Raw genomic sequence first — 27,568 nt, forward strand, 5'->3', positions numbered from 1 at the left:
GAGAGAGAACAGGTCATACAGAAAGAGAGATTACCCAGAGAAAGAGAAAGAGAAAGAGAGAGAGAGAGAGACAGAGAAAGGCTACCCAGAGAAAAAGAGAGAGACAGAAAGACTAAATACCCAAGGAAAGATAAATAGAGAGAAATAAAGAGAGTTCAGAGATGATCCGTGAGAGGTTCCGTGAGAGGTTGTCTGGCTCTCCCTCCTGGTCCCAGGCGGGTATGGAGATGCTTCCCCAGGCGTCGGGGGGTCTCGCCGCCCAGGGGGTCCGGAGTGAGGCCTCCTCCTGGTCCCAGGTGGGTCTGGAGATGCCCCCCCAGGCGTGGGGGGGTGTGGCCGCCCAGGGGGTCTGGAGTGAGGCCTCCTCCTGGCTGGTCCAGGACTGGTCCTGTCTGCTCTGGGTCCTGGTCGGGTTCTGCCTGGTCGGGTTCTGCCTGGTCCGCTTCATAACCAACAGCAGCCGTAGAGGGGATGAACACAAGCAGGTAACTGATGGAGGAGAGGAGAGGAGGGAGGAGAGAGAGACAGAGGAGGGAGGGAGGGAGGGAGGGAGGAGGGAGAGAGAGAGGGAGGGAGAGAGGGAGATAGATAGGGAGAGAGAGAGAGAGGAGGGAGGGATGGAGAGAGAGAGGAGGTAGGGATGGAGAGAGAGAGAGGAGGGAGGGATGGAGAGAGAGAGAGGAGGGAGGGATGGAGAGAGAGAGGAGGTAGGGATGGAGAGAGACAAGGAGGGAGAGAGAGAGAGAGAGGTAAGACCCAGCAGTAACAATTCAGTGACGACATTCAGAACGAAAACCCCCAGACGTCCAATTGACTTCTGACCCCGCCCCCTTCCTCCCCCAGCGTCGCCCCATGCCCTCCATGGTCCGCCAGGGTCTGGAGGTGCAGGCAGAGATCCTCAGCAGGCTCATCTCCATGGAGACCAGGCTGGCGGCCGTAGAGGACTTTGTGTCCGGCCCGGCGAGGCGCGGTCGCTATGGCAACAACGACCACAGCAGCTCCTCCGATGATGGATCCGATTACCACTCTGTGACGTCACCGGTGACATCATGGTGACATCATGGTGTCTTCCCCAACCACCATTTCCCCTTTAGTTCCTTATTGTTGAGTTAATAAAAAACCAAGTTACTTTTACATTTAAACCTTGGTTGTGTTGTGTCCTTTATGTTGCTTTGTTCCTTTGAGCCGGGGTTGTAACAAATGAAAGGATGTACATGCACACACGCACGCACGCACACTGCAAGTATATCTAGATTTGTGATATATAATATATATGATAACATGATAACATATATCTGGGTAGGCTAGATTTCCAAATGTATCCCTTTGGTCATCCATTATTGGGCAGGCTTAGGCCTACATGTGACAGCTCTTCAGCAAAGTCGCTTTCCAGTGATGTAGTATGTGGAGTCTTCCAGAGGTTGGCGCTGTCGTGCCCTGTCCACCATTTTAACTGCGTCGTACCAAAGAGAGTGCAAACAAAGATCTGTTATTATGATAAGATACTCACGTGGGGGTCAATGCTAACCGTTGTCCACCAACACGGAAAGGTAGGCTCATCCGGTTGCCAGCATCGTGCCATTATACCTTCTTAACAACCTTAAACATCTTTAAAGTGGAGGCCTCTTAAGCTAAGCCCGACGTTATTAATGAACAATACATGTTTTTTGTTGACCAAATGCGATACATTTATTTGACTTCCGGTAAAAAATAAAATAAACCTAGCGTCACGTTTCCCCGGGGACAGAGGAAGGGGTGGAGTTGGGTCTCTGGGTCACTATCTCTGGTCACCACCCGGCGCCATTTTAACTACTCATTCATTGGCGGCGAGTTCCGATTTCGCTTTAAGGTAAGTTACCTCAGGTTGAAGTTGAATTCGGTGTAATTCATTCGTTTTAGATAGTGTACGACGATTTGTAGTCTGCGCTTGTTTAAACAACAGCTAATAGTTAGATAATGTTAGTTAACATTGACCATGCTGCTGTATGCAGACGTTTAGACGTCGCTCAGACTGTGGCCCACTAAGCTAGCTAGCAACTAGCCTGCTAACCCTAACATCTCGTGAGTTTAGAATGATAAGGTTCTACCTCCGTTTAGGGTAGTTCAGAGATATTGAGCGTCAAAGTTTTTACATTCCATTATGTTTTGTGAGATGGAACCTTTGTATTTTATGAATTACTAACTCAAAAATGTCAACATTTTAAAAATAACACCACACAGGCATTAATAAACATCTAATGGATCAGATTATGTAAAACAACTCAATTTTGACAAAAATGGAGATAGAACCTACCTTATAATTCTAACGTCACGACCTGGCTAACCCTACTAACCCCAGCTAGATGCTAGCCAGCCATGTCAGTTTGGTGGAGTAGGAAGTTACACTGAGAATGTGTCTCTAGCTTGCTGGCAAGTCTGATGCTTCATTGCTGGGTACTGGTTTAAAACCAGTTAAAGTATAGATTTCCAGGTACTGGTTTAAAACCAGTTAAAATCGAGGTAGATAACTAGCAGTACATACTGATGGCTGGCCGGATGTTGTACAGTGTGTTGTTTTGTTATTTCCCCCACGTCAATAGTTGAAAGTTGAAGTGAAAAGTTAGGCTGCATTTATAACAGCTAGCTCTAGCCCTGAATGTACAGCTGCGGAAAGGTAACTGGGATCATTATTTTTTATAGTAACTTATTGCCTATGTGAGAGGGAGAGGGGCCTACTTTCTAAATCAAGTATGTGATTACGTACTTGCCTCCTTGCCTACGTCTTGGACATCATCAGTACATTCCTCATGTTGTTTTAGGTTGAAATAGTTCACATTCAGTAATCTTTGTTGCTTCTGTGTCTTTTATTATTTCAGGAATAATCCAGTTGTGATTTAAAGATGGTCAAAATCTTTATTGGCAATCTTGCGTCAAGCACAACGGTGGAAGAGCTCCGCGACCTCTTCTCCCAGTATGGCAAGATCGCAGAGTGTGACATTGTCAAGAACTTTGGCTTTGTGCACATGAACAGCATGTCTGCGGCGGAGGAGGCGATCAGCAACCTCCACCACCACAAGCTGAACGGGGAGGAGATGAACGTGGAGATGAGTCGCGGGAAACCCAAGTCCACCACCAAGCTGCACGTCAGCAACATCCACGAGGGCTGTACCATCAAGGAGCTGCAGGACAAGTTTGAGGAGTACGGCCCCGTGGTAGAGTGTGACATAGTGAGGGAGTATGCCTTTGTGCACATGGAGAGCGTGGATCATGCCATGGAAGCCATCAGCAAGTTGGACAACACATCGTTCCAAGGTGACCTCTCGGGCAGGGGAGAGCAGCTAGTCTCTGCTTTCCGTCATCGTAAAAAAATTAAACCCTCTTTAGATGGCGCAGAGGTGACGTGAAAAGTAACCGCATCCCTCAACATTTCTTGCCATCAATAAACCATTTAAAACCATTGGGGCCTTAGTTCACGGTTTGGACTAAAAAAACTATTAAAACAATTGTAACGGTGGTGAAAATCCTCTTCACTGCGTTTTACGCTATCAACCGTATCATATTCGAAAGTGTGACAGTATAAAGAAATGGCTTATCACGGTTTACCTCACTGGTCATTGAGTTTTTACACTTAGGAAATGAACATTTTGTAGTCGTTAAGAACCAGTTGATCGCGTGTAAGAACCATATCGTCTCATGCGTGTCTTCTCTCTCCTCACAAGGCAAGTTGCTGAGCGTACAGCTGTCCACCAGTCGGCGGCGCACTGTCCCGGGAATGGGAGGTCAAACCGGCTGCTATGTCTGCGGGAAACAGGGTCACTGGTCGAAAGACTGCCCGAACGGTCAGAACGGTAGCTACGGTGACGCTGACGGTCCTGGGGGTGGCGGCGGCTTCATGAGGGGCCGCGGTGGCAGGGGCTTCCCACGTGGTCCTCCAGGTTTCGGCAGGGGTGGCGGCGGCTACGGGATGCCTAGGGATCCTTCAGCTGATTACCTGGGTGGCCTAGCGTATAGTCGCGGGGCAAGTTACTTAGGTGGACCACCCCTGCCTTTAAGCCGTAGGCCACCAAGCTATGGGTCTGCCGGAGAGTACAGCAGTGATGCAAGGGATCGGTACAGCAGCAGAGCAGCAGCGAGCGCCTATCCCGACAGGGCAGCAGCATATGAGCGTGAACGTTACAGCAGTGTTGACTTCTATGAGAAGTACAGAGCCCGCCCAAGCCCATACGGCTCGAGCTATTTTGAAGAGCGCCACCTTGCCTACATCCCCCCTCCACCCTCTTCCTCCCTCTCAAGGCTCCCCGCAAGCATTGACCCGTACGTGCGTCGCCCTCTAGCCCCGTCAGCGGCGGCTGCCGCGTACTACTCGCGAGACCGCAGCCCCATCAGGCGAGTGCCGATCGCCTCCGTGGGCTACCCCTACGAGCGTTCGCGGCTGTCCCCGGAAACGTCTGCCAGAAGCGCCGCCCCCTCCTCCTACGCCGCCTCCTCCTACGCCGCCTCCTCCTACGCCATCCCGCGGGCCAGGGACCCCTTCGCCGATCGGGCCCGCTACGCTTACTAAGCCCCACACACTATCAAGGTGAGCGAAACGGAGCATTGGGGGATAGTGTGTTCTTAACTTCTGAAACGGTGCGAGCGCCCTTTAACTGTAAAGCGGGTATATGACACACACAGTGGGAGCACGGTATAGACTTCGTTTCTGTGTAGTAATTCCCTTCAGTCCAGAACAGGAAGTTCTTCAACACGCTCCACTTAAAAGCTGTGAGTCGCACCGTGAGACAACCCCGTTTTCTCAAAGAGAATGCTCTGCTCTTTCCCTAGGTGTGTTTGAGCCGCCGGACTTTCCCTTTGCGACCATTCCTCCGAGCTGCATGGTTCCATCGAGCTGTGTGACGTGCCACAAAAATAAACCTTTCGCAACTGTGAAATGTGACCATGTGAGAGTGATGTGGTCGGAATTTGTGCGTGTGTGCATCTTCCTGGCAATTTGTGTGCCAGCCTCCTGCAGATGAATCGTCCTTTCGACTAACAAATCAACCCAGACTCATGTACACATACATCTTTCTTTTACTGTTGTTCAGTTGTGAGGGTTGTTGCTATCTTGAACCACAGTGATTGTGTGGTGTTTATACAGTGTGATGTTTGTACTAGCTTTACCTTTCAGGTTTTCCACTTGCTTTTTTGTTGTTGTTGTTGTGGATCACCATTTTTAATTCACACACATCGTTCTAAACCTGTTTTTTCTTTCTTGCACTGTCATACATGAGACTCATCTCGACAAATAGGCCAATACTACAAATGACATGTATTTTGATAGATTGAGGTGACAATAGTGTAGAGTTTTCTCCTTTTTTAGGTTTATCTTGGTTTTATCATTTTATTTTATCAGTTGTTCATCATTAAAAATCATTATCTCATGTATGTTACAAGACTTTGAGAGTCAGTGACTTTTTCCCGGGATTTAGACCACAAACACATTTCAGCAGGAGGACAGGTGCATCGCCTGTTCCAAAAAGATTCTGTGAAATCGGCACACTGGCTTTCAGGGCTGTCTACTTCAGTGCCTGCTATTGGGAATTCCTGTTACATATTATTATGCTCTTTTAAGCTTGACATTTCTATCGGCTGTAAGGATGACGTCTTCCCAAAACTAACATTCCAACAAATGACACGTCATAACAACTACTTCCTAAACACACAGTGTCGGTCTGAAAGGATTTAATAGATGTAAACAAGATGATGAAATTCCAGAGAGCTGTGAGCAAGGTGGAGCTACTGCTGTCTTTCATAGATCTACACAAAAGTAAAGTAGGCAGTGTAGAGGGAAGGTAGATGTTTGCCGTAGCTCCCTGTCTGTTACACAGAAATTAAACTGTCTAACATACTTTACAAGAAACTAAGCTTAATCCAAAATACCCTATACATTAATCAGCTCAACGTGGATGACTGCTACTTTACAGCAGTAGGAATAAGGTGATCTTAACTCAGGGCTATTACTTCACCATTGAGATAATGAGATTCTTGTGTAGTCACTTTCTAAAGGTGCCTTTTCTCAGCTCAGTTATGGGATTTGTTGTAGTTTGTATAATTCGTAGTCACTCAAAGCCTGTACATTGAATGCATTACATTTTTTTAATAAACCAAAAAATATATATATATTATGGTGAGAATGTCTTTTCTTTTTTTATTATTAAAATGTGCATCCCTCCTATTACCAGAGGCTTTTTTCCATTGTAGTACTCTAAGTCAAGTAGGAATGATAAAATACGTAATAAAACAAAGTTAGGAAACGTTATTTCGGTGGATTATTCCTCCCCTTTAATAATGCCAATTGGTATTGTATTTTATATCGTTGGAAAGTCTGATTAGTCACCTTTACAACGAGGTACAACAGAGCCAGGATCATCACAGAGTACCTCCATAATTTGGGAGGAGGATGGAATGGCCTGCCGTGAGTCCAGACCATGTGGGATCAGCCTGGCCGTGCCAGAGTGACCAACGCGACCATGTTGGCTGATTTACGGCAGATCCTGGTTGAGGAATGGGATGCCGTCCCACAGCAGTGTGTGACCGGGCTGGTGACCAGCATGAGGAGGAGGTGCCAAGCTGTTGTGACTGCTTATGGATCTTCCACACGCTACTTCCCTGACAGTGTGAAATGAATAAAGTGTAAAAATGGCCAATATGTGTTGGTTTTTTCCTTATTACTGTGGGAGAGTGCAATCCACCAAGCAACTCAAAACGAGAGTGAATACCAACAGAAGAATATTGCAGGGGATTGCATGATCCTTACAAGTTGTACCTTGTAAAGGCGACTAATCAGACTTTCCAACGATATAAAAAACAATACCAATTGGTATTATTAAAGGGGAGGAATAGTCGACCGAAATAACGAACTTTAAAAAAATACATAGTTTATATATATCAATTGGAATACGGTACATTTGTGCTCAGTTTGCTGATGTAGCGGTGTATGTGTAGTCCTAGTCTGGGCTGCGTTCGTAAATCCGACCTGGAAATCTGACCAGCACTCATGGAATACCTCTAGTCCAATCAAGTGACTTGGTCGCTCTATGACGTTGACCCCAGTGTAGCGCTCCGGCGCTCTCGGAGCGAGTTGACGAACGCAACCTAGCTGGCACGGGCATGCGCGCGCCGCCATTTCAGTTTTAAGGAGAGCTGTGATATCTCAACTGTGCAAGGTACGAGAGTCAATCTGCTGTAGCTAGCGAATTAATGTTGCACGTATTACCGTGCTTTACAGCCTAGACGGCCATGTCTGAACAACATGCATGCACTATGAATGTAATTACGACTTTCAGATTAATTGTTATTCAATCAGTTGCATAGCCAGCTCGGTGTCTGCACGGTGTGGACAGCCGAGACACTTGCTAACCGTTAGCCGATTCACCGCATTGAAATCGATCCCCAAGCAACGTTGCTTCGGAAAAAACGAAATGTCAGGCTTTTTTTTCTCTTATTAAGTGTTATGCATGATTAATAAAATCACAACAACGTGCTCCGTTTTGATTGCAAGCTAGTGGCAGCGACTAGGCTATCCATTGTTAACACTACTGTGTACATGGGGCATCCTGCAGTGCTGCTGGCCTTGCAGGATTCCCAATATGGTGTTAACAGTACACACATCGTGACGCTAGAATTATAAGGTTCTATCTCCATTTTTGTCAAAATTGAGTTTTTTTACATAATCTGATCCATTAGGTGTTTATTAATGCCTGTGTGGTGTTAATTTTTAAATGTTGAAATTTTTGAGTTAGTAATTCATAAAATACAAAGGTTCCATCTCACAAAACATAATGGGATGTAAAAACTTTGACGCTCAATATCTCTGAACTACCCTAAACGGAGATAGAACCTTATAATTCTAAGCTCACGACATGGTGTTAACAGTGTGCATACATGGTGTTAACAGTGTACACACATGGTGTTAACAGTGTACATACATGGTGTTAACAGTGTACATACATGGTGTTAACAGTGTACATATATGGTGTTAACAGTGTTCATACATGGTGTTAACAGTGTACATATATGGTGTTAACAGTGTTCATACATGGTGTTAACAGTGTACATACATGGTGTTAACAGTGTACATATATGGTGTTAACAGTGTACATACATGGTGTTAACAGTGTACATACATGGTGTTAACAGTGTACATACATGGTGTTAACAGTGTGCATACATGGTGTTAACAGTGTACACACATGGTGTTAACAGTGTACATATATGGTGTTAACAGTGTTCATACATGGTGTTAACAGTGTACATACATGGTGTTAACAGTGTACATACATGGTGTTAACAGTGTACATATATGGTGTTAACAGTGTTCATACATGGTGTTAACAGTGTACATACATGGTGTTAACAGTGTACATATATGGTGTTAACAGTGTACATACATGGTGTTAGCAGTGTACATACATGGTGTTAACGGTGTACATACATGGTGTTAACAACAGTGTACATATATGGTGTTAACAGTGTACATACATGGTGTTAGCAGTGTACATACATGGTGTTAACAGTGTACATACATGGTGTTAACAGTGTACATATATGGTGTTAACAGTGTACATATATGGTGTTAACAGTGTACATATATGGTGTTAACAGTGTACATACATGGTGTTAATAACAGTGTACATGGTGGTAACAGTGGATATCCTTGTCGTTTGTCCGGGGAGTCTCCACCGCAGCTAACCAACCAGGGGTATGACCGGGTAAACTGGCAGCAAATCAGTGCCTCAATGTTTTTTTTAATTATTTGTATAGAAATGATCAATTATATAGTTTGTGAATTTAAACGTCATTGTTTTAGTATTTGAATGTTTAATTTTCTCATTCACTGTTTGTATGTACTCTAGCGGTAAACTAATCACAACAATGGTGAAAATCTTCATTGGGAACTTATCTCCGGACTCTACGGCGGAGGAGCTGCGCTCCCTCTTCTCACAGTATGGCAAGATCTCAGAGTGTGACATTGTCAAGAACTTCGGCTTTGTGCACATGGACAACAAGACCGAAGCGGAAGAAGCGATCCGCAACCTTCACCAGTACGAGCTGAACGGGCAGGCCATGAACGTGGAGATGAGCCGCGGCAAACCCAAAGCCTCCACCAAGCTGCACGTCGGCAACATCAACAGCAGCTGTACCAACCAGGAGCTGCGTGCCAAGTTTGAGGAGTACGGCCCCGTGGTCGAATGTGACATGGTGAAGGACTATGCCTTTGTTCACATGGAGCGTGTGGAGGATGCAATGGAGGCCATCAGTGGACTGGACAACACAGCCTTCCAAGGTGAACAACCCTAGGCAGGGCTTGATTGGTCACTAGCCTGGTGTAGGTCACCCTGGTTTTAGAATAAGGAAGTTGAACTGACTAAAAAGATACTGTGAGAGCCCATAGGTAAGTCATGGATATACAGGTAAGTCAGACAGAGGAGAGGGAGAAAGGGACAGTCAAACTTGTAAGTAACATGGTTTATAGGCACTATCCCAGGTCTTTTATGTTGCCCAGTCATTGAATCACCATCCCAAAAGCTCTGTTATATTTTTGTTGAGCCTCTTTAATTCGTCCTAAATAAACGTGTCAACATGGACCATTTTACATTAGGGCAAGCCATAGACCTGATTCAGTGCCGCCCCTTACTGAATTAGACACAAACTAAAAACATTTTCAGTGCTCACTTCCGAAGGAGCACTTTACCCTCAGAAATGTGTTAGGCTGTTGACTACACAATATGCCGAGCATAACTCTGAGTTGGCTTTTGTTTATTAAAATTTAAAAAGTCGCAGAAAGCATTCTAAAGAAGGACTGTACATTAGACAAAGTTGGACAGCTTGTTGTATCGTGCCAAATTCTTTTGCGTCTTTCTTTTTCAAGGCAAACTGATGAGCGTGAAGCTTTCAACTAGCCGTCTGCGTACTGCGCCGGGCATGGGAGAGAGGACGGGTTGTTATCGGTGCGGGCAGGAAGGCCACTGGTCCAAAGAGTGCCCGCTAGACCAGAACGGTTCCTACAGAGATGGTTCAGAGCCAAGTTCCGACGGATACGCTGCCCCCAGATTCGGTGGTGGGGGCGGCGGCGGTGGTGGTCGCGGGAGGGGTTATCACCGGGGCGACCCAGGTTACGGTGGCAGCTATGCTCCCGTGCATGGCTTTGCCAGAGGGTCTGGTTACGGGAGCGGCAGCGCGCCCACGTACGGCAGGGCCGCGGGCTACGAGAGCGCTATGAGTTACGGGGTGCCGCCGAGTTACAGCATGAGCACTGACCATAGCATGGCCCGAATGTACGGCAGCGAGGCGGCGTACGGGAGTAGCACCTCGAGCTACGGCGCGGTACCAGCCTACCCCGTGCGGCGGTCGTCCTACGAGGACAGGGATCCGTATGGTGTCGTGGACTTCTACGAGAAGTACCGGGTTCGCCCATACGGAGCCAGTTATTTCGAGGAGCGCCGTTCCGTCCCCTTGCCCGCCCCGCCGCCACCATCTTCCTCATCGGCTATAATGAGGGAGCGTCTGCCCCCTTCTAGCCTCGACCCGTACGAGCGGCGTCCTCTCCCACCTCCACCGGCCCCCGTCTCATACTACTCACGTGATCGGAGCCCGATTCGGCGAATCCCCGCCGAGGTGGAGCGCTACGCGTACGAGCGTTCGCGCCTCTCCCCGGTGTCCTCCCTCCCTCGGAGTTCGGCTTACGACATCCCGCGGGACCCCTACGCGGAGCGGGCGCGCTACGCTTACTAACCGTTCTCCTACACTGCCAGGTGAGATTAGATTAAGAGATGATGGTAATGTTCATGGGTTAGTTCCTTTGGACAGTCGTTAATGTGAACACTGGGTGTTTTTAATCGATTATTGTAGAGGTAATAACATCTCAGGTGAGGCTCAGATTTTTCAATATTTGTGTTGACATAATGATAAGGCTGGCGTCTTTCAAGCTTGATGAACAGAATGCATGCCGGAGATTGCAGATGTGTATTGAATAGATAACAATGACAATATGGTATACTTTCTTTGCAGGTGTTACTTCAACAAACGCGACGAGATTCGTGTCCGGTCGACCTAACTTTATTTCTTGGCCCCAATGCGTTTCACTTTGGCACGATCGTGGGATGGTGATATTGTAGTCATTTTTGCTTCACTCTTTGGCATGTCTTGTCTTGTGTCCAGTGATAGATTAGTTTAATTTGTGCTTCCTCACTGAAAGCAGAATGTATATACTGTAGGTGTTTAGCAACTACAACAGCAACCAAGTGCATGTTGTTTTTACCTTCATGTGAGTCCTGCAATCACAACCAGTGTAGTTTAAAAAACAATATGTTTTTAGGGCATTTCTGCTTTAATGGGATAGAGACAGTAAAGATTGACATTGGATGGGTGAGAGAGAGGGGGATGACATGCAGGATGTAAACGGCCGGAATAGTCCCGGGGACCCTGCGGTTACATGGCTGACACCTTAGTGTGCTACGCCACCAAGCGCCCCTAAATCAGTCACTATTAAGGCGTTTTATGTATTAGTGTAATGAATACAGTCCATGACTTAATCATGTTTGCTTTTTTAACAAACCACCTAATACTAGGGGTGTATGGTACATGTATTCGTACCGAAAATGTTCGGTACGGGTCCTTCAGTTCAGTTTACGTGTGTACCGAACGAATGCAGCGTTCTTTTACCCACTGCTCTTTTTTGTGCATTGAAATAATCTCAGCCAGTATGCATGTGCATACACGCCACAGAGAGATTGTTAGTAATTTAGCAGTCGTTATGGCAAACGCAGATAAACAAGAGCTTGAAGTTCCTCCAGCTGCCCTTAAATCTCCTCACTCATTTGAGGCATCACCTGAATGTGAAGATCACAGGTAAAAAAATATTGAAGTGGAGTGCAAACCCAGCTGTGGCATTTTAGCAGCCTCTCGCTAACAATTCAGACCGGGCTAAAGCAATAACAAACGCAATAGGTGTTTTTATAGCAGCGGACCATACTCTGTTGTCGAGAACACAGGTTTTAAACACATGTTAAAAGTAATCGAGCCTTGTTACGTAGTTCCCTCGTCCGCATTTCAGCCAGCAAATCATACCAGCCCTTTATAAACAAGCACAAACTACAGTTGTCCACGACCTATCCAAGACATCTGCTATCACTTTCACGACTTATGGGTGGACATCTATCTATATCTATATATATATATATATATATATATATATATATATATATATATATGTTATATATATATATATATATATATATATATATAGTATATGTTATATGTTTTGTGAATTTTTACCCTGCTGTACCAAAAACTGAACCGAAAACCGAACCGTGACTTACAAACTGCGGTACGTACCGAACCGACATTTTTGTGTACCGTTACACCCCTACCTAATACCTCACCTAAAGCCTAATGTTTTAAATGGAAGCAGTTTTTTTTTTTACACTTCAAGAAATTAAAGCCACAATGGACAAATTGTACACTTAAAGGAGCAATCTGGGATTCAAACAAGAACAAAAGCGTTCTCCCTGCCACTTTAGTTTGGTATACAGCTGGGTCATGAGGCTGGAGAAATGTAACCACTTTTATATTCATAGATAGAGCTATGAATGCCAGAACTGACCATCAATGATAGTTTTAACCATGTTTAACAGTGTTTGTTTACAATTTCATTGTTTTACAAACAATGGCGTAAACAAGCTTATATTTTTTGGTTCTTATAGGGTAAGACCATAGACATACATCACTGGGTAAGATGGTTGAACTAAGCTTGTGAAGCATTTAGACGTTATACTTCTGAAGAATCAATTGCTATATATTATTAATTACAAAGTCCAAAAAAGGTGATGTACCAATCCCAGACTGCCCCTTTAAAATGAGATTCAAACTTTTTAGTAATTCTCACTGCATATGGGCCTTCTGGAAGTAAAGAAACAGCCTTTTATACAGGAAATACTATTTATAAAATATGTATTAGAAAATGAAGATTGAAAAAAACTGTGGGGGATTTTTTTTTTTAAACACTATCACCAACAACACCATTCTCAACCTGAGATATGATCAAGATTTGCATGTACAAGAATAATTGCTCAATTCTATGAGTATACATACAATACAGTGGGGAAAATAAGTATTTCACTTGTGTTTTCACTGTGTCTCAGCTCTTTAATGTGTCTGAAGCTAACACACTCCCCATGCCATCTGGCTTACTTGTGGTTTTAATGTTGCATCTGTGTTTGTCCAGTTCTTAATTATGATTTTGAGAAGTATTTATGTGAATCTGTTTTTTTTTAATAAAATCGGTGTCTAAAAAGGTTGACTCTTTTCTGTTTTGATTTTGGTTTATATAGACAGTGTATACAATATGACGTTATAGTCAAACCTTGTTCAAATCATCTCTATCTTGGTATCCAAACTGAACTATAACTACTATACATGATTAAGATGATGATGATGTTGGTGGTACACATTCAAAGATTGTCATGTTTTACCCTGTTGATTAATCACGACAAGTGTTATTTTAGACTCAGTTGCTAACAGTTCGGTCAAGCCTGTGCTAATGCTTGTCTGTTAATTCAAAAGGTATACCCTCAGTATGAACAGAACAGATCCACATGCATGTCATTCAAATGTAATTCCTGCATCTGGTAGGATACTTCCAACATTTGTGGCCTTAGAGCAGGATTGGTGTGAATTCATTTTAAATGGCATTAACTCTAGAAGGTAATTGAGTCAGTCATCTAAATAATGACTTTTCAGTACAGTGACAAATTCTGGGTGTCTGGATACTACTGTATATGTTCCAATTGTCAGCAACAATGGAATTGAATTGATGTATGTATTGAGACAACCTCATGAGCTCAAAGGACATTTACATTTTTGGCATTTAGCAGACGCCTTATTCCAAAGCGACTTACAATCAATACATTTTACTAAGCAAGTGAATCATCAATCCACCAGTCGTAGCAGGAAGAATAATCCAGCTCAGGCTCGGGCCATTGGCAGTCTCTGTGATAGAAGGAAAAATCTTCACAATACCACCAATAACACAAGGTAAGGCTATAATCACTTACTAGGCTGTAGAGTTGATGTCTCCAACTCAGTCAAAATGTAACAGTAAATGTAAGCGTAAAGGACTTGCCATATGGGCTAGGGAGAGTAATCTAGCCCCCACCTGCCTATAATCAACATACAGTATCTGTTTGGGTCTGGGGAGACAACAAGGTGTTACATGCCATCTCCATATGTAAGAAGACACATGCACTGGCTTTCATTTATATTTAAATGCATTGTATGTATGTCTAAATTATCCCCCCTATTTAAAACAGTATCTTGTGCCTTTTACATCTATTTACCGATCTAGGCATTCCTCTCAGTTCCATTTCCTCACGGTAAGAAAACAATTGGCAAAAGAGCATTTAATTTGAAAGCCCCAGCTGATTGGAATAATTTACCAGATCCATCACATCTGTTGGTAGATTTAAGCACTGTCTTCTTACTTTGTGAGTGACTGATTGTTCTTGTTATCTCTGAAGTTGTCACCGTTTTCACTTAATATTTTATATCCAGCTGTCTAAAGTATAGATGTAGATCCACCGTCCCTTATTTTATTGGCCACTTTGGCCATGTTGTGGTTGTAATGTTTTCAATGTTTTTCAATAAGTAATGTTTGTTGTTGTTTGTCTCTTGTCTGTCTGTATTTTGTCATAATTGTACTCTTTATTATTTTGACACTGTTGTTATGATTGTGATACATGTTGGGACCCTCTCTACAACGAGAAGACACATCTCAAGATAAATAATAAATAAATAACATTTAAAAAACGGTATTGAGATTTAAACTGCAAGGAAAATTGTTTTTTTGCTGTTCTGTGACTGCTGTAGATGTGAGAGGGATGGTCGCTCCCAGTGCTGCTGAGGCCCCCTGCTGGAGAGAAAGTGAATTTCAGTCACTGTTGTGCGCAAAATACTAATGCATGGGATGGGGCTGAGTGCGCCAAGGGAGAAGAAAAGCATGAAATGAACATTGGCTTGACTAAGTTTGTTGAATATGAAGTTTTATGAACGCATCATTGGTGTGACATTAGAGGCACAGTTCTGATGCAGCATGAAAACCTGTAATGCAAAATATATCTTAGGCTGGACACACTTGTACCTGTACTGTTGCAACACTGCATTAATAGAGAGACAGGGAGATCCATCAGCTACACTCACTAATAGAGAGACAGGGAGATCCATCAGCTAGATTGTAACGGTCCAGAGATTTGACCTTTTCTTGCTGTACCTTCAGTTGGGTTTGGGTTTGACTCCCCGGGACACCACTCTCAGATATGTTAAATGGAATGGACTGCACATGAAACACCACACAATATGCTGACGTGTAATTCATTTCATTAAAGAAAACACTCCAATGTATCTCACTACTGGTTTTATGTCACAATGTACTGTACTTTAAGTGTCTATGCTTCTCTCACACCCAGGGCCGACTCTAGGCGAGAGTATGATTTGATGCCGATTTTGAATTGCTCAAGATCGATCGACTCGAACAAGGTCATTTTGATACCTCGGTAGGTGGAGAGCCACGATTGTCAAGGCAAGGGGCCAATCGCCTTTAGCGAAACTTCAGGGTGACGGCGAAATGACCTTCTACTTCATCCAACAAAAAATACACCGCAAGCGTCAACCTCAGCAGCGCGTGTGCGTTTCATTTCGGCGCCCATGTTAACGGGTTAGAGCCAGCCATGAGGCGCGCGTCTCAATCGTGTCTCGCGCGAGGTTGACCCTTGCGGTGTAACTTTAACGGACCGTTTCTAAGCCAATAGCAGAGCTTCACTCGACGGTTGGTCCTCCTTTGTGGAAGTTCCGTCCGGCCGCCATCTTGTTGCTTCACAGCTCGGAGCGCGGAGAAGGTTGCGGAATGGATGTCGTAGAATAATCGACATTTCTTTATCTTATAAGAACAGCGTTTAGAGCCCTACCTACGTTTGAATTGTACGTACAACTTTTAACAAAACATAGCACATTTTTTGTTTTTCTTCGGTAAATGGCTACGGGAGCGAACGCGACCCCTCTGGGGAAGCTGCACCCGAGTATCGGCGCTAAGCGAGGCTTCGAGGCCGGGCCTGGTGGTGGCGCGGGTTTGATGCCTCCGCCGGTGGCTCCGGGGCCCGTCTCCTTCCCCTCACTCCAGAGCTTTCAACCTCCGATCCCACAGGTCACTTTCCCGCAACAACCACCCAACCCGTTCACCACCGTGGGAGTCGTGGCGTTCCCGACCCCGTCGCCACCACAGCAGCCGCCTCCAGGAGCAGCCATGTCCGTGTCCCCGGCAGGTAAGAAGTCAGCGTGGCTGAGACAAGAGAAACCAGCTCTACAGCCAAGGCCTGCACAGGGATACATCTAGCCTTGCTTTTCCCGCTTTGACACACAGAAACACTAGTAATATTATTAATTTCTATCCTCCCGCTATCCTTGTTCTGCTCAGACTAGCAGAGATTTTGTACAAGAGATTTTTTGAACAAGAGAAACTAGCTCTACAGCCAGGGCCTGCACAGGGTTGTATGCCAGGCCAAGGAGCCCGCTATCAACATTATTATCTATCTATGGACTCTAGAGTCTCTAGACTATTGGAAAGTGTTACGTGATTTATAAAATATGGTGTGCAATTTCAACTTAACTTGAAAAAATGATTTTAAATGATGTTATTGAGCGCGTTAGACGTCGGTTTTAGTAGTGTTACTAGTCAGACCTCTCTCACGTTTTGTTTCTCTCACAACTTTTGCATCAATCATTAATCAATGACTGTTTTTCCCACTTAGTTACAGAAGATTTATTAGTTCACGTTAGAGAGCTGTAAAATCTACTTCTGTTTTCTGTTTCTGGGGTAGTGGTGGTCTAGTGGATAGTGAGAAGGTTGTGAGTTCAAATCCCGCCTGAAACCACACCACTACTAGTGTGCCCTTGAGTAAGGCACTTAGCCCTCAGTTACTCCAGGGGGAATGTCCCTGTAATTCATAATTGTAAATCGCTTTGGATTAAAAGCGTCTGCTAAATGGCACAATTATTATTAATTATTACGTAGAGAGCTGTAAAAATCTACTTCTGTTTTCTCGTCTCGTCATCAGACTTCCAGAAGAAGGCCAGGAAGAGGAGTCGCTGGAGCAGCGAGACGCCTGACCAGAAGACGGTCATCCCCGGCATGCCCACCGTGATCCCCCCGGGGCTGACCCGGGACCAGGAGAGAGCCTATATAGGTAACTGGCTTGTCCATCGCTTCATTACAACAAAAATTATTAGTGACTAGTTTATTCTAGTCACTCTACTGTGTTCAGGTTTACAGGGGAGCTGTAGAGGCTTTACTGTGGCTCTCTCTCTGTCTGTTCTGAACCTGCATCTAGAAATGTTATGCATAGTTCATTCTTGCTGAATTTCATCGGTTCTAGCTATATGGGAAGTAGATAGAATGACATGCTGCCATCTACTACTGCCATTAATTCCGTGTAAGAGAACAAAGGGGTAGTGGTGGTCTAGTGGATAGTGAGTTGGACTTGTGATCGGAAGGTTGTGAGTTCAAATCCCGCCTGAAGCCACACCACTACTAGTGCGCCCTTGAGTAAGGCACTTAGCCCTCAGTTACTCCAGGGGGAATGTCCCTGTAATTCGTAATTGTAAATCGCTTTGGATTAAAAGCGTCTGCTAAATGGCAAAATTAAATTATAATTATAGAACAACTAGCTATTAATCTTGTTAAATTATTGAATGGCATTGCCCGACACATTTAGCTAGATGATCATGTTTTCTAAAGCCTTAGGCCTACGTGTTTATTTTTGACATGCAGTAGTAGTCATACTGCAATACCATATGGCTCGAACTAACGAAATTCAGCATTCTAATCCACTGAGTTTACTAACTTGTTGATATGACGTGTCAATGAAGGACATTGTATTCTGAAAAGGAGGCACATTAATGTGGTTCTCCTGTAGCAAGTGTTGTTGTGGCATCAAGGTTTGCATACCACTGGACATGACCAAAAACAGAAGAGAATAACAGCGCCAGACGCCACTGCTTGTTGTCAATTGTCTTGGGCTGCAGGTATTCTATCCCCTTGTTCTTTATCAACCTTGCCCTGGCATGGAGGGGTTGACTTGTGTCAGCCCCTTTTAATAGGCTTCTATGAGTTAGTGTGAGCAATGCTGCTTCAATGGCAAAAAACAACATTATTCTCACATCTAGTGCATCCTTTAAAAAACATGGATTTTTTCTTTATTTCTGGTTAATGTCCAGAGAGCTATAGGCCTGTCACGGGTCAGGCAGGAAATTGAGGTTACCCTCCCCCTTGCCTACAAGACCCATGAGTTCTGATGTTAAGGCCATCAGCTGAATATTAAGTTTGAAGACCAAATTGGTTTGTAGAACAATGGTCAATTTGACTCTGTATGCCTGCCAGCAGCACTGACACAGTAGACCCTCCTAGTATGTGAAGCAGGTGAGTTTGTCTTCATGACCTTTCAATAACATAATTTGTTATTGATGTTGTTCAGTCATTGTTAATGGTTGGTCTTCCTTGGTATGTAAACATTCATTTGCTCCAACCTTATGTTCTCACACTCCTTTTTTCATTTGCTCATTCACAAGAACAAACATGGATTTGTTGAAGCCCCTTATGATTAAATAGACGTGAAATGCAACTGTCAGGGGTTGTTTTTAATATCTCTGACAGAAACATCCTGATTGGGTCATTGGGAAGTCTCTGGGGACAGTGGGAGGTGTTGCTTATGGGTTGATTTGGTTATGACTCCCATAAAGAAATGTGCATGTGATGAGTGAATTGTTTCCTTCTCATTGTTGCATATTACCTAAAGTAACAACAGCTTAGGATCTGCGGGAGTGCAGACAGTGACAGCAGTTTGTTTATTGAACCATAACATTTCTATTTTAATATTTAGGCCTTTTGGTGAACCAGGTTTCCCATTTATGCCCGTGCCACTTTAAGATATGACAGATATATCATGTCATCATGTGACCTTTCCTAATGGAAAGGCTAGGCCTGGGTGATTGAAAAATGTTTGTTTATATTGGCTGGCATTTTATGGAACCCTGATGTAATGATCCACTCTAAAAATGTTGCTGTACTTAGACCCTTCCATCATTACTGGGAAGCCACATTCTTCACACGTAGGCTCTACACCACATTTTTCCTCAGAGCTTGTATCTCTTAGGAGGGTTTACTAAATTTGGCTCTAGATTTTCACAAGAACACAAGTACGTTCCTTTGGGGGCATCCGTATTCCCAGAAATGAGGAAGGGTTTCATGTTGTTGAATATTTGCTGAGATTCAAAAGTTCATTTGATCCCCCCATGTGTTTTAATGCAAACTGCTCGTCATCCATTGTAATCATGTGGGTTTTTTGCCTCTCAAAGAAATCAGACAGTGCTCTAATTCACAATGCACTGTTTTCCAGATGATGTTATGGTCTGTAACCACATTTCTCTCCATCCTTCTTGTTTTTCTTTCCTAACCTGATTTCTTCCAGTCCAACTGCAGATCGAAGACCTGACTCGTAAACTGCGTACAGGAGACCTGGGAATCCCTGTTAACCCTGAGGACAGGTCGGGAAAAGTTTTTAACCCACGAACAGTAACATTTTCTCTACCTTCTTGTCGTTCTTTTTGAAGCCAAATGTTGGTGTTTGGTAAAGTATTGAATGCTCTAGGTATAGAGGTTTAGGAGCCACTGCGGGAGCTACATACCCCTCGGGTTGTAGAGCCGTAACCTAAAGAACTCAGTGGGTTTTATCTGCCCAGTTTCTCTGCTCATTGTTTCAGTAGTATTTTAGGGATGTTCCATTTCTATCAATGGTGCTGTAGTCCCAGCTCAGTCACAGCTTAGAATGTGGATTGAAAAACTCGTCTTTGAACGGATTATCCAGTCACTGATGGGCTGTTAAAATGTGTATTAAATAATTCAGTGAGAACCCAACCGATGTTCAATTACTGTACATCGGTATGAATTGGCACAGTCTAAATTAATAATTGAAACATCATATCTGTGATGAGCTGCAAAGGGTCTCTCCTTTCAACTTGTAGTTGATGCATCTCAAGCATCTCCAGCATCCATTTAGTCATCTAAATGTACCCCCAACATCCATTTAGTCATCTAAATTTATCCCCATTAGAATTTCTGTTATGAGATCTCCGTTACGTCTTCTTAAACTCGTATCGCATTGTCTGCTGACAGTTGGGGTCCTTCCTCTGCAATGCTTTTTGCTGTCTGTCAGAAGACAATGACTTATCAAATGTGATAGATATATATTTAGAGCACATTTAATTTATTTGTAACCTCTTGTATCATGTCTTGCTTATTATTTTGATTCATTGACCTGATGTGTCCATAGCCTGGTTTTACGATTGTTAGTCAACGTGAATGCTGACAATTGGTGTGTGTGTGGGTGTGTGTGGACGCACACACACACACACACACACACACACACACACACACACACACACACACACACACACGTGTCAATGACTTCTGATTCTACTTGAATCTGTTATTGATCATTGATCAACCCATATGAATGGTTATCATCTAAGACTTTAGTTATAAAATTAACATTTTAGAAATCTATTTTGCTTATTATGTTTAAGTTAAGGATAGTATGTACATTATACACCTTGAATATATTATGCAAGTCTTTGAAATGGTCATTCATTGGTAAGAGATTGTTTATTCTAAGAAATATCTATCGGTTTTGTTAATTAGTAATAGATGTATTTAGTATAGTCTGTTTATAATCTCTTGATTTGATAGAGATGTTGATGTGTTGCTCACTTGGCACGTCTCGTCAATTCAAACGATCCAAACTCTTGAAGGTTCCACCTGAAACCTGAGAATTTAACGTTCAACCATTGGCTGTCTTTCCCATGGTCATCAATGAGTTTTTCATAACGAGGCTTCAGGCCTTCAGCCCAGGGGGGTTCCACCCTACACCAGGTGGACTCTGTGGCTCTGGAGGAGAGCCCTGTGGTGTGACAATGACCTGCTCTCATTCACACAGTAGTCTGCATAAGCCTCTGTTCCCTCAGGAAATGTCATGTTCTTAATGAGTGTGAGAGATATCTCTGTTGGCCATAGCCCCTGCCGTCTGTACTTGATATAGTTTCTCATTTATGATCTTTAATCAGACATTTCCACAGCGACAACAAAAAGCTCCTTCCAGGACACTAATAAGCCACTCCACCACTCCGACGTGAAACAAATAACGGGAGTGTTTCAGGTTGTCACCGTTGGAAGTCTCAAGCAAAAAAAAAAGAAAGACAAGAGAATCCTTTCCTCTTATTTTTTGTCTACTTTTCCTCTCCTTTGAATTGTCCATTAACCAGGCACAAATGTCACTCTGCCGGGAGCGCACAAAAAGGTTAACGTCTAATCATAATTTATTTTTCTCTAACCCAAATTACCCCTCGTCACCTTAACCTTTTTCAAGCACAGAGCCTCTTTAACGCAGCAAAGCAGGTTCTCGGCATCCAAGGGGAGGTTTGGACCTGGCTTAAACCCCTCTCCACCTCGACACCAAATACTGCACCGACTCCCAAAGCCAGTGTTTAGGAATGCAACTTTACAATCCTTTACATCCTGTATGCAGGATCAATCCCATAGATTAAAAAAAATATATATAGATATATTCTAATATAGTTTTTGTAGATACATTCAGTTCAAGTGGTGGTTGGGCCCTATAGTCGGTTTAGATCAGTCATATGTTCTGGTCTCACAACCCATGAGATTGATAAGTCAGGTCTTCATTTGACATGCAGTCTCCATTACCCATCAGACCGGTATGAACCGGTATATCACTTAGTTGGTGAGTCTAATGCTACAGCCTGCTTAAGAAGCTCAGATTTCCCATTGAGATTACAGGCCGTAAAACCACACAGATTCCCCCCCCCCTTTTTTTTGGCATGTATCACATGGCCCTATGAGATAACACTTTGTTTTTCCCCCCCAGTGACCAAATGCTTACCGTAACCATTGTTTCTCTTGCCTCCCCTTCCCCCTCAATGAGAAATGTCTCATGCTATAATCAAGTGTTCTTCTTAAAGAGTTTTCTTGGTAACCGAATGTTATTCCAGGCCTAGTTAGACATTAGGGAAAAGTTATGTTTGCCAATGGGCACAGTGATGACGGCGGTTTTAGTAGGGAGATGTTAACGCCCCTCTGTGTCCTCTCGTCTCCCCCTTCCCCTCAGGTCTCCCTCCCCAGAGCCCATCTACAACAGCGAGGGAAAGAGGCTGAACACACGGGAGTACCGCACGCGCAAGAAGCTTGAGGAGGAGCGCCACTCCCTCATCACTGAGATGGTGGGACTCAACCCCGAGTTCAAGCCTCCGGCAGACTACAAGTATGTCTCCTCTGAGTCCTCCGCTTTCCTCATCTCCTTCCAGAGATATGATACGGAGTTAATACGCCGTTGTCCGTAGTCGACTACATCGGCCACGGGTGAAGTGTAGACGTCGTGAGGCCTCCGTAGCAGAGGTGTAAAATGACGTTTAGCGTGTTTCTTTGTGTCCGTGGGGTACAACTGTTTATGCTTCTGGTGTAGCAGGTGGAATGAACGCACCTAACGGTATGTTCATGTCTTGCGCATGCTTCATCCGGGGCGTGGCAGCTCTCATGAGTCTCTTTTTTTTTTGGGTCACGATTAAGGTGTATTGACACGACTTTGGACATACATTGTCCACTTACCTGTGGCTGTGTATTTCTTTTATGGTTATTATACTGATCAAACTGTTTCCCTCCCAGGCCCCCAGCGACCAGGGTCAATGACAAGGTGATGATCCCCCAGGACGAGTATCCAGAGATCAACTTTGTGGGCCTGTTGATTGGGCCACGGTGAGTAGGCCTCTCACAGCATTTTTTTTACATGCTAGTGTGACAATTCCATGGATCTTCACAAGATTGAACCGGGGCCAAGTAGATGGTACCTTTTAGTCATTAATAATGCCACACACTACATGCAGGCACATACACATAGAGGATGAGTGTCGACTTTGTCTGTTCTTGTGGCCTTGCAGCGGTAACACCCTGAAGAACATCGAGAAGGAATGCTGTGCCAAGATCATGATCCGCGGTAAGGGCTCCGTGAAGGAGGGGAAGGTGGGCCGCAAGGACGGACAGATGCTGCCGGGGGAGGACGAGCCCCTGCACGCCCTGGTCACCGCCAACACCATGGAGAACGTCAAGAAGGCCGTGGAGCAGGTGAGGCCACACCCCCATCCACCCCATCCGCTCCCGCTCAGTCGTCCCACTCCCTGTCTCTCAGATTTACACACATGCTGATGACGGTCCGATCTCGTTGTTCCACAGATCCGCAACATCCTGAAGCAGGGCATCGAGACGCCCGAGGACCAGAACGACCTGCGGAAGATGCAGCTGAGGGAGCTGGCCAGACTGAACGGCACCCTGAGGGAGGATGACAACAGGTGGGAGTCTCGTCCACACGCGTTTAACGACATTCAGAGAATCACTGTTCACAATCTTCAGGCTTGATTGCCTGGCAGGATGGCGTTGTCTGCATGCCCTTTGGGAGGGCGGGGGGGCGGCGGTAGCCTAGAGGTTAGATAATCGGAAGGTCGCTGGTTCGATCCCCGCTTTCAGGAGGGAGCTGCATGTGAGCTGGTGACCGAAAGGTGGCTTGCTTCCTATCTGCCGTCGTGCCCTTGAGCATGACACTTAACCCATAATTGCTCCAGGAGCGCTGACTATGGCTGAGCCTGTGCTCAGAGCAAAAAAACCAAACCAAACAAACAAACATTTTGTTGTACTTTTGTGCAATGACAAAAAGGTTGAATCTAATCCAAGCTGCCCATGTCTCTGTGCCCCCCAGGATCCTCCGTCCCTGGCAGAGCTCGGAGCCCCGCAGCATCACCAACACCACCCTCTGTACTAAGTGTGGCGGGGCGGGACACATCTCCTCTGACTGCAAGTTCACCAGGTAACACACACACCGCAATACATCCAGCTTTAGGCTACCGGTTGGAAAGGCTGGACTTTTTGTATTATTATCATCATTATTATTTGTTATATGCTACTTTTTTTTTTAATGAAAATTGTTTGTGAAAGTGAATAACTATGAAAGAAGTATTCCTTTTGATCTGAGAACAAAGGAATGTCCGTAACTCTGGAATGCCCCCACGGTGTAATTCAGACACACAAACAGGAAATGTTTCCATCTGAGCAGGATCTTCTTCAAGTCCGAGTTACAGACATTTCTTTTTTCTTAGATATGTTCTTCTTTTCCTGCAGCTGTTGAATTCGACGTGCATATTTTTCTTCCACTGTATTTTCCCTTTTTAATCTGCTACATAATTTTTGAATCTACGTGTCCTATATTACCAATGCTCCATGCGTTATTCATTCATTAATTCATTCACTCATTCATTCATTCATGCCTCTGATCTCTCCCCTCCCCCAGCTCCTTTGCCCCCCGGCCTGGCGAGCCCCCCCAGTCCGCCCAGGACAAGGCCCGTATGGATAAGGAGTACTTGTCCCTCATGGCCGAGCTGGGAGAGGCGCCCGTCCCCTCCTCCGGCGGGGGACACTCCAACAACCAGTCTGGTGGCCGCGGCAACAACCACCTACAACAGGTCAGTCCTCTAGTGATCTGGCAACAACCACCTACAGCAGGTCAGACCTTTAGTGATCTGGCAACAACCACCTACAGCAGGTCCGTCCTCTCTCGGCCTTTCACACTGCTACGGCTCCGTGCCGGTTCCTGTTCCTGTTGAACCGTGTTCGGGTCGAAAATAAATAGGTTCCGAACCTGAAAAGTTGGTTCGCAGCGGGAACCTGTAAATAGTGGTTCTCAAGCGGGAATCAAAAACTAGAACCGTGACGTCGTCAGTGGGTGTGTCATATGACACATTCTACACAACAATGTGTAGAACAAGATGGCGACTACTTCACTGGAAATGAGGATATCTTCCACTACAGTATCTGAAATAAACACTTTTGTATGAAAGAAACAACGAAAGACGACACGTTTTTTTATTAGCCAGCTACTCGTTACTAGAATAGAAATAGCCACGAGGTTCGCATTCACGCCTGGGTGTTTGTTTAAATTTTGTCAAACTTCGTGGCCATTTCTATTCTAGTATTAGAGTAGCTGGCTAGTAATGTTTAGGAAGTTTTTTTCCTCATACAAAATAGTGTTTATTTCAGATACAGTAGTGGAAGATATTATCCTCATTTCCAGTGAAGTACAGTTACAAGTCCTTCTTGTGCTAAGCCAAGTATCTGTCTCTGACTGTATCTGTCTCTGCTGCAGAGCCGTCCACCCTGGATGAACAACCAATCGGAGAACAGGAACTACCACAGCATGCACCAGGGCCATGGGGGCCACGGAGGCCATGGAGGACACGGGGGACACGGAGGACACGGAGGAGGACACCACAACTTCCCTCCCCCGATGTCCAACATGGGAGGGCCCCCCATGCCCCCTAACCCCAACGGACTGCCTCCCCCATGGATGCAGCCCCCACCCCCCCCCATGAACCAAGGCCATGGACACGGACACCACATGGGTAAGTCCAGTCAGTTTGGAATGTGCAGTCTTTAATTGCTTGTTTGTAATACTTTTGAGTATCATCATTTTATCACCATTAGGGTTGGGCGGTATAACATTTTCTTTATAGGTATATACAGTTACGGGCTATCTACAGTTAGGTAGCTTGTACAGTGTGGTAGCTTATGTACAGTATCTAACGTGCAGAAGTAAAAAAAATACTATATCAGGAGACATGTGCAATATACAGTATGTGCAACGGTAGTATTGTTTTTCCTGCCCGTGTAGGTCTGCTGCCTCCCCCGATGGGCATGATGCCACCCCCCCCTCCACCCCCCAACAACCAGCCACCTCCGCCACCGTCAGGTCCCCTGCCGCCATGGCAACAGCAGGCCCCCCCACCCCCTCCAACCAGCAGCATGTCCAGCAGTGCGCAGCTACCATGGCAACAAAGTAAGAACACTCTTTATTTCCCCCTTGGCAGGAAATGGTCACTGCCAGTTTTCCACTGTCTTCTATAGCCTGTTGGAGGCCGTCCAGTAGATCTTGTTGTTGTTTTAATGTTTCACTGACACCTTCTCTCCTCTGCAGACACCACCACAACCTCCAGTCCAGGCTCTGGCAACCTCCCCCCCTGGCAGCAGCCACAGCAGTCCGCCGCCTCTGGCGCCCAGCCCCCCCCGCCCATGGGCACCCCCTCTATGGTGCCGCCTCCGCCCGGCGTCCAGCCCCCTCTCCCCCCCGGCGCCCCTCCTCCCCCTCCCCCCCCACCCCCTGGCTCAGCCGGCATGATGTACGCCCCCCCTCCACCCCCGCCCCCCATGGACCCTTTTGTCACGATGATGGGGATGGGGGTCCCGGGCATGCCTCCCTTCGGTATGCCCGCGCCACCGCCGCCACCCCCTCAGAATTAAATCACACACAGCACCATGGTCCCCCCAGCCAACCACGAAGAAACACCCTCCCAGATGTCCTCAAGACCCGATCGATTTTCAGCACAACATTCACAACCAGATACCCCATGGACTGACAAAGCTCTGCACTGGTCATATAGTTTTGTTCATTGAAAATGGCCTGTGTAGTACCGTAATGAGCAGACAGCTTTTCAAAGAAGTGAAAAGTGGTGTGGTTACATTTGTAAATTTGCTTAACTTAATTTTTCTGTTTTTAAAGTAAGTGTTTGATAACTTGGTATAGGGCTCTTTGCCCATCCAAAGCTGTTGCTGTGCATATAGTATGGTATGCATTGTATCTATTTTGCAGGGCTCCCTACATGGTTTATCCCCATCTCTCACTTTGCGTATTAAATAAATCACCTTGAACAGTCACAAGCTTGCTTTTTCCGACAGTGGAAGTCCTACCCATGTTCTTTGCTTTCGCTCTGCATTTAAACTACAATGACTGTTTAGGTTCCTCAGCGTACTAGCTGTTTAATGGAAACTTGCAGTGGACCTGGGGTGATTGATGGAAGTCAATATTATTTTTGATTTCGTTCACAATGAATTGTGCTGTTCAAATTCTTCAGCCAGTTTTCAAGCATGATAGTCCAATGGATTCCACTTTCACTGTCGCATTACATTTCAATTTCTATGGTTTCACTGAGCTGAATATTTTTGTAACTGAACCTGATGTGAAATTTATCCCTCAGATTTTTGGGATGTGAAAACCCATCTCCCTTCCAATTCTTTGTCAGAAAATGGGTCTTTGTAAGGTTTTGATTTCTTATTCAGAAGAAGACATGTTGTGGATTTTTGTTACCTGCATCATTTTAAGGTTTTCTCATAGATTCAGATTCTTCTAGTTCTGTTAGAATGCGATGAATATAACCCTGCCTACATTCAACAACTGGCTTATGAGGAACCCATAACTACTTGATTTCCGAGAGTCAAATTGGATGCATCCTCTTGTCTACCCGCTCTGATCTGTAGCTGTGTGCAGTGAACTAATTGAGTCAGCGACATCACAACCTGTTTCTGTAACCGTAAGTTTAATGCATAATGAATTTAATGCTT

At 44.9% G+C, this 27,568-nt stretch overlaps 2 protein-coding genes across 3 annotated transcripts; both read left to right on the forward strand.

The window, feature by feature from the left end:
- The first annotated feature begins 1,824 nt into the window (after positions 1-1,824).
- LOC308169742 (RNA-binding protein 4.1-like) lies at positions 1,825-4,919 on the forward strand. Its single transcript, XM_080544469.1, has 4 exons — positions 1,825-1,849; positions 2,856-3,291; positions 3,699-4,558; positions 4,801-4,919. Exons 2-3 carry the CDS (start codon positions 2,880-2,882, stop codon positions 4,538-4,540), a joined length of 1,254 nt encoding a protein of 417 aa, XP_080400595.1. The 5' UTR covers positions 1,825-1,849; positions 2,856-2,879; the 3' UTR covers positions 4,541-4,558; positions 4,801-4,919.
- A 2,233-nt stretch (positions 4,920-7,152) lies between these two features.
- On the forward strand, positions 7,153-27,543 carry sf1 (splicing factor 1). 2 transcript variants are annotated; one of them, XM_080544475.1, is made up of 13 exons: positions 7,153-7,181; positions 8,871-9,301; positions 17,121-17,249; positions 19,530-19,605; positions 22,242-22,394; positions 22,796-22,885; positions 23,068-23,251; positions 23,360-23,475; positions 23,880-23,987; positions 24,468-24,639; positions 25,320-25,575; positions 25,845-26,009; positions 26,148-27,543. In XM_080544475.1, the coding sequence occupies exons 2-13, from the start codon at positions 8,890-8,892 to the stop codon at positions 26,468-26,470; spliced, it is 2,184 nt and encodes a 727-aa protein (XP_080400601.1). In that variant the 5' UTR covers positions 7,153-7,181; positions 8,871-8,889; the 3' UTR covers positions 26,471-27,543. The 2 variants fall into 2 exon arrangements, with proteins under 2 accessions (XP_080400601.1, XP_080400600.1); XM_080544474.1 differs by lacking the exons at positions 7,153-7,181; positions 8,871-9,301 and adding an exon at positions 15,980-16,328.
- Positions 27,544-27,568: the final 25 nt, after the last annotated feature.

The sequence above is a fragment of the Nansenia antarctica genome (assembly GCF_963989245.1).
Source record: "Nansenia antarctica genome assembly, chromosome: 13".
Taxonomy (NCBI): domain Eukaryota; kingdom Metazoa; phylum Chordata; class Actinopteri; order Argentiniformes; family Microstomatidae; genus Nansenia; species Nansenia antarctica.